Source organism: Pelodiscus sinensis, unplaced genomic scaffold (genome assembly GCF_049634645.1).
Source record: "Pelodiscus sinensis isolate JC-2024 unplaced genomic scaffold, ASM4963464v1 ctg34, whole genome shotgun sequence".
Taxonomy (NCBI): Eukaryota; Metazoa; Chordata; order Testudines; family Trionychidae; genus Pelodiscus; species Pelodiscus sinensis.
The window spans coordinates 3204036-3211552 of NW_027465849.1; the positions used below are offsets into that span (position 1 = coordinate 3204036).

Below are 7517 nucleotides of genomic sequence, written 5' to 3' on the forward strand. Positions count from 1 at the left end.
CTGCTGCCGGGCTCCGTGAATCCAGCGCTCAAAGTGACAAAGTGGGGGGGGGGGTTGCCTTTGCTCAGTTGGCTTGTTGTGGTGCATTATGGTGATTTCTGGAAACCCCAGGGGTGCATGCCTCAGTTTCCCTGGACACCGCACCACTAGCGAGAGGGGGGTGGGAATTCGGGTGAGACGGCCTCCCTCGGGTACACGATGGCTGATGCTCTCTGTAACTTGGGCCTGGGAGGGGGACTAGGACACCTTTTGCTGGACAAAGGCCGGAGGAGGGGCTGGGTGAAAGGGGGGGGTGTGCTGCTGGGTGGGGGGTGGATGAGGAAGTCTCATGGGCTTGGGGTGCAGAGACAGGGGGCAGGGCTCTTGGCTTTGGCCCCCCCCCCCCCAAGCTGGATGGTTCTGGCTGCTCCTGCTTCCGGTGCTGACAAGTCTGTTCTATGATGTGTCTCCGGCGCCTCATAAACCTTCCGTCCTACCTGCCGCCCGAGAGTCCCTGCTGGCTGCGGAGGAGGGTGTTGGAGCCCAGTGGCTCCGCATCCCCCCGCGCCGTGACAGACGAACTGTATCTCTGGCTTCATTCCTCTGGCAGGAAGGTGGCATCCTACCTGCACATGGGGGCAGCTGGACATTGCTGTGATGTTCACGATCCCTGTCACGAATGGCCTTCCGCCTCGGAAATAGGAACCTTCAGCGGCGTTTGGGTCACCCAAGGGACAAGAGGCTGCCAGGGGGCTGGACAAAGAAATCCTGGGCCCTGATCCTTTCTGGGGGAGCAGGAGGCGTCAGGCCGAGATGCCCTGTTCCACTCTGGTTCCCCTTGGTATCGAGCGCCGCACTCACCCTGGGGACTCATCCCGAAAGGGCCTCTGCTATGAAACTGACCAAAGGACGCTACTCCTCCCTGTGTGAAGGGCCGTCTCTGGGGGGGAGGCAGGACAGTCCCCCCCCAATGGTACATGCGGGGGTAGGGGACCCCTACTGCCGGTGCCCGGTGCCCCTGCTACTTCCCTGTGGTTGCCACCCCCTAAGCACAAGGCCAGAGGTGGACTTCTAATGTCGGCCTGTCCGCAGCGTGATCCTTTCACCCACTCTCCCTCTCTTTTCATTTTTCAATCCGTCTTCGTTTAGTTCGGGGGTGGACTGGCCCACGGGCTGGAGCCAGTCTGCCAGGACTAGCCCCTGGCGGGTCCCCACACCGCCGGATGTACCTGCCCCTCCGCAAGTACGGAGGATCGCAGCCTCCGTGGGCCAGGTACAGAGGATCGCAGCTCCGGCGGACGCCCTTCCCAGCCTACGAGAGCGGCGATCGGCCGTACCGGCGAGGGGCGGGGAAATATAACAGCAGCAGCGGCCCAACAGGGGCTAACACTGGTGATCCCCCTCCATTTTATCGCCCCCCCCCCAGTTTAGTTCTTAAGCCGTGGCTGGAGGCGCATATTGGGGTGGGAGCTGTGGGCGGGTTTCTCTGCTGGGGAATGAGTCCAAACCTTTGGACTGGGTCAAACTTTGTATACGATGACCCAGGTTTGCACGGAGCCTCATCGCATCGGGCTTGGCCAGGCCGGGTGGCTTGAAGGGAACCGTGTGGCTGGTGACAAATGGAAGCCTCCCCATAGGAGGCCAGGAATGCAGAGTTGGAAAAGACGCCAATGACGGGGCAGGTGGGAGGGGCCCCCGCACCCTGCCGAAGGCGACACAGGGCGCCCCTGGTCGTGGCTGGCGCCAAGGAGGTTCCTTTCCCAGGGTGGAAGATGGGGGGGGGGGCGTATTTTCGATGGCGACATGCAGGGAGGATCTAGCTGGGAGGCGGACGGGCAGCCCGGGATGGGGATGAGCCGAGGGGCTCCGGGTGGGGGGGAGCTGGCAGCTTCTACAAGAAACAATATTAAAGAGACAAGAAAAAACAAACCCAACATGGAGGGGTGTGTGGCTGAGTGAATGAGTGAGTGAGCATATGTGTGTGAATTAGAGCGTGTGCGTACATGTGCATGTGTGTGTGTCTGTGTGACTGTGTGCACGTGTGTGCGAGTGCATGCAAGTGTGTGTGTGTGCGTATATGAGTGTGTGTGTGCGAGTTTGTGTGCATGTGCGTGCATGCGATGGAGTGTGTGTGAGCATGTGTATGTGTGTGCAAGTGTGTGTGTGTATGCATGTGTGCATGCGAGTGTTGTGTGTGCGAGTGTGTGTGTTTTGCGTGGGAGTGTGTGCGCATAAATGTGTGTGTGTGCGCTCTGTGTATGTTTTCTAGCCCACCACACGAATGGGAGATTGACCCAGGGAATCCAGAACAGGGACCAGCTGGCTCAGTGGTCATGGCATGGGGCATGGGGCCTGTCCCAGCTCCTATCAAGCCCCAGGGCAGGGCCTGGCTGGCTAAGGGGTACTGGGCACCGGCTCCCAGCTGACTCACTCTCCTGCTCGGACCTGCCCCACTGAGGTGGGGTGAATTAGCCAGGACTCCCCACAGGTGCCAGGGGCAGCCGCGTCCGCAACCCTCCCTTCCAGGCAGTGTGGCTGAGGACAGACAGTGGGGACCCCCCCCCCCACACACCCATCCCCCATTGTGAGAAAACACCCTAAAAAGGACGGGGGGGGGCGGAACAGAGGGAATTTCAGTCTGTTCAAAAAGTGAGGAGGAGGAGGCTGGGAGCCAGGCCGCCTGGGTTCACCGCTGGCTTTGGGAGGACGGGGGTCTAGCAGCGGGATTGGGAGCCAGGATGCCTGGGTTCACCGCTAGCTTTGGGAGGACGGGGGGGTCTAGTGGTTAGAGCAGCGGGACTGGCGAGCCAGGCCGCCTGGGTTCTCTCCCTCTCCTTTTAGAGGGCAGGGGAATCTAGTGGTTAGAGCAAGGGGGGAGGGCTGGAAGCCCGCACTCCTGGCTTCTCCCGCTGGCTCTGGGAGGGCGCTGGGGTCTAGTGGTTAGGGCTGGACCCCGGCGGTGGGGACTAGTGGTTAGGGCTGGAAGCCCGGCGGTGGGGACTAGTGGTTAGGGCTGGAAGCCCGCTAGAGGCTGCGCGTGCGGTCGGAGGCGGGGGAGGGGCTCCGGGGGGGGGGGTTTCTCTCGGGGTTTGGGCGGGGGGGGGTCCCCCCTCGGAACCCAGGCGTCCGGGGCTGGCGGGAGCGCGGCGTTTCCAGCCGGGCTCCTTTCGCTGCGGCACCGGCTGCTGCTGCGGGTGGAGGGACAGACGGACGGAGACAGACACGGGACCCCCCCTGCCCCCCCCCGCGCCGGGGATCCGGGGCCGCAGGGGGCGGCACATGGCCCCGGGGCGCAGGGGGGCGCTGGGCGCGTAGGGCCGGGACCGCCCCAGCCTGGCCCGGATCGGGACCCCCCGCCCAGCTGGGTCCGGATCGGGACCGCCCCCTGCCCCGGCTGCCCAGGATCGGGACCCCTCCCTCCCCAGCTGGGTCCGGATCGGGACCGTCCCCTGCCCAGGATCGGGACCCCCCCCCCCCCCCCGCAGCTGGGTCCGGATCGGGACCGTCTCCTCCCCCTCCCCCTCCGGCTGCACAGGATCGGGACCCGCCCCCCCCCCCCCCCCCCCGCAGCTGGGTCTGGACCGGAGCCGCCCGCTGGAAGCAGAACCGAGCTGCGGGATCTGTCCCCGGGCCTGGCTCGGCGGCCGTGAGGGCACCCGCGCCGCGATGAGCCCGCGGGCAGGACGTGGGGCGGTAAATATACCCGGGGGGGCAATGGAGCACAGCAGCGGGGTGCCAAGGGGTGGAAGAGGGCAGCGGGGAGGTAGGACTGGGGGGCAGTAGAGAGCAATGAGGGGGCCAGAGCTGGGGGTCAGTAGAGGGTAGTGGGGGGCAGGGCGGGGGGCAATAGGGTGCAGTGGTGGGGAAGGACTGGGGGGCAGTAGAGGGTAGTGGGGGGCAGGGCGGGGGGCAATAGGGTGCAGTGGTGGGGAAGGACTGGGGGGCAGTAGAGGGTAGTGGGGGGCAGGGCGGGGGGCAATAGGGTGCAGTGGTGGGGAAGGACTGGGGGGCAGTAGAGGGTAGTGGGGGGCAGGGCGGGGGGCAATAGGGTGCAGTGGTGGGGAAGGACTGGGGGCAGTAGAGGGTAGTGGGGGGCAGGGCGGGGGGCAATAGGGTGCAGTGGCGGGGAAGGACTGGGGGCAGTAGAGGGTAGTGGGGGGCAGGGCGGGGGGCAATAGGGTGCAGTGGCGGGGAAGGACTGGGGGGCAGTAGAGGGTAGTGGGGGGCAGGGCGGGGGGCAATAGGGTGCAGTGGTGGGGAAGGACTGGGGGGCAGTAGAGGGTAGTGGGGGGCAGGGCTGGGGGGCAATAGGGTGCAGTGGTGGGGAAGGACTGGGGGGCAGTAGAGGGTAGTGGGGGGCAGGGCGGGGGGCAATAGGGTGCAGTGGTGGGGAAGGACTGGGGGGCAGTAGAGGGTAGTGGGGGGCAGGGCTGGGGGGCAATAGGGTGCAGTGGTGGGGAAGGACTGGGGGGCAGTAGAGAGCAGTGGGGGGATGCCGGGGGGTAGTGGGGGTGGCAGGGTGAGGAGTGTTGGCATGGGCATGGGGAGATGAGGAAGGCCACATTTCCCGCTGGGGACTGAGCTGGGACCCAGCCAGTGCCCCCCCCAGTGGGGAAAGGCCCCATTTTCGCCCATCCCCCAAGCCCCAGGAGAGTCCCATAGGTGTGGGGGGGTCTAGGACACACACCTGAGGATTCCCCTCTCCCCGTTTCTCCTTCCAGACGCTCTGAGCCATTCCCACCCTCTGGGGGCATCACCCGCCTCATGGATCTCCACCCCTTCGGCCTGCGGCCCCCCAGGGACGGACCCACCGAGCCCCGGCTCCAGCCCCCGGCCCGGGAGGAGCCACCCGGGCGCCGGCTGAAACTGGAGGAGGATGAGGAGGCTGGTCGGCCGCGCCCCGCCCGGGCCCTGCCCTGGCCCCCTGGCCCCGGGGAGGCCGGGGCGGAGCAGGGCGAGGCCTCGCGCTACGGCCGCTACCTGCTGATCGACAGCCAAGGGCTGCCCTACACGGTGCTGGTGGAGGAGGCGGGCGCGGGGGGCGAGCGGGCGGGGCTGCGGAAGGTCTACTGCTGCCCGGTGTGCTCCCGGACCTTCGAGTACCTCTCCTACCTGCAGCGTCACAGCATCACCCACTCGGAGCACAAGCCCCACGTCTGCCGGGCCTGCGGCAAGGCCTTCAAGCGCACCTCGCACCTGGAGCGCCACAAGTACACCCACGCCGGGCGCAAGCCCCACCAGTGCCCCATCTGCCAGCGCAGCTTCCGGGACGCCGGCGAGCTGGCCCACCACCAGCGGGTGCACACGGGCGAGCGCCCCTTCCAGTGCGAGGACTGCCACATGCGCTTCGGCGAGCGCAACACGCTCCAGCGGCACATCCGGCGCAAACACCGCCATCAGCCGCCCACGCCCTGACCGGCCCGGCAGCCGGACTGGCACCGCCCACGCCCTGGGAAGCACGGGGGGGCCTAGAGCCAGACTGGCACTGCCCACGCCCTGGGAAGCACGGGGGGCCTAGAGCCAGACTGGCACTGCCCACGCCCTGACCGGACCGGCAGCCGGACTGGCACCGCCCACGCCCTGGGAAGCATGGGGGGGCCTAGAGCCAGACTGGCACTGCCCACGCCCTGACCGGCCCGGCAGCCGGACTGGCACCGCCCACGCCCTGGGAAGCACGGGGGGGCCTAGAGCCAGACTGGCACCGCCCACGCCCTGACCGGCCTGGGGGGCCTAGAGCCAGACTGGCACTGCCCACGCCCTGACCGGCCTGGGGGGCCTAGAGCCAGACTGGCACTGCCCACGCCCTGACCGGCCTGGGGGGCCTAGAGCCAGACTGGCACTGCCCACGCCCTGACCGGCCTGGGGGGCCTAGAGCCAGACTGGCACTGCTCGCACCCTGGGGGCACTAGGGGCATGGGAGCCAGACTGGCACTGCCCACGCCCTGACCGGCACAGGGGACCTGGGAGCCAGCCTGGCAGTGCCCATGCCCTAGGGGCACCAAGGGGCATGGGAGCCAGACTAGGATTACCCATGCCCTGACCAGCCCGGCAGCCAGCCTGGCACTGCCCACACCCGGATGAGCATGGGGGGCCTAGAGCCGGATTGGCACTGCCCATGCCCGGACAGGCACAGGGGGCCTAGAGCTGGATTGGCGACTCCTTATGTCTTCGCCATAGAACAGCCCCTGTGCCCCCGTTGGTCCCTTGCTCTGGCAGCATGGCAGTGCCTACTGCACCCCGCACCCTGTCTAGGGGAGGAGCGGGCGCACCCTGTAGCACCTGGGACCCAGCCCAAAGCATTGGCCTCCCCACAGAAGCCCTCCACGGTGGCCCAAGGCAGAAGATCCAAGCCCATGCAGGTCCTGGGGTGCTCAGTCAAATACTGGGATTACTGGGTGGTAATTCACTAGGGGGTGGGGTATGAGGGCCTCTCCCCTCTAGGGGGCGCCAGCTCCCATCCGGCTGGCTTAGGAGGGCAGGGCATGGGACCTCTCCCCTCTCTGGCACAGATGGCTCAGTGGTTGGCAGAGAGAGGGTGACTGCCCACCCCCATGGAGTTTGGGGTGACTCTACATTCCCTAGCAGTAGGCTCATATTGGTCCCGATGGCCCATCTACTCTAGTATCCAGCCCCCTCCCTGCCAACCCACGGGCCCATCTACCCTTGTATCCTGCCTCCCAGTGGTCAACGCCAGGAGCCATCAAGGGAGGGCCACCGTGCTCCGGGACCAAGGCTTTTTCGGGCTGGTGCCCCCGGATGGCTGTGAGTGAAGTCGGGGAACGGGGGTCCCGATCCCCCCCAAAGAACTCCCAACCTCTGGTTTGCCCCAGAGAAGGAATCCAAAGACAGAACTAGACCTCTGGGCCATTCAACCCAACGTCACTCCGAGGCGCCTGGCCTGGCCAGCTGCTCCCCCTCCACGGCTCTGATTTAGGATGGAATCTTCATTCTCTTGATTTTTTTAATTATTATTATTAATTAAAACACTTGGTTGTTGTTTGTGTGTGCGTCCAATGTAGTGTCAGCGTTAGGGATCGAACGTCCCCAGGCCAGGGGCTGGTTTGGTACCAAAACGTGCACCAGGTAGGTCCCAAGCTGCTGTTTTCCCCCCTTTCTCACCAAAGTTATTTTTTCAACAACTTCCTTTTTCCCCCCAGGTGTTTGGACCAAGCAAACTGACATTTCAGGGCTGAAAATACTTAGGTTTTGGTGAAAAGGTGGTGGGTTTTGAGAATCCAATGTGTGAACCCAAAAAAGAAATGGGTGCAGGATGCGGTCTGAAAACCAATTTATTTGACTGAAAATGCATTTTGAACTTCCCGTTTGTTTCAACTGAAACCCAAGGGTGGGGGACCCTTTTTTGAGTCGGGGGCTGGTGACACAGAAAAATCAGCTGGGGGCCACACACAAGTGAGAAGAGCAACTCCCTAATGTTGGGAGGGGAGTCCCGAACCTTGGGGGCCCCTGCGCCTTAGGTTTACCACCCGGCTGTGTCTACACTGGGCCATTTATTCCGGAAAATCAGCCGCTTTTCCGGA

General features: G+C 65.0%; 1 protein-coding gene across 1 annotated transcript; it reads left to right on the forward strand.

The window, feature by feature from the left end:
- The first annotated feature begins 3113 nt into the window (after positions 1-3113).
- LOC106733027 (uncharacterized) lies at positions 3114-6975 on the forward strand. The gene is made up of 2 exons (XM_075915218.1): positions 3114-3672; positions 4701-6975. The coding sequence occupies exon 2, from the start codon at positions 4744-4746 to the stop codon at positions 5392-5394; it is 651 nt and encodes a 216-aa protein (XP_075771333.1). The 5' UTR covers positions 3114-3672; positions 4701-4743; the 3' UTR covers positions 5395-6975.
- The last annotated feature ends 542 nt before the right edge of the window (positions 6976-7517 follow it).

Bases quoted from the DNA above. Each gene is read 5' to 3' on its own strand.
- LOC106733027 (XM_075915218.1), top strand. From the start codon at position 4,744: ATGGATCTCCACCCCTTCGGCCTGCGGCCCCCCAGGGACGGACCCACC.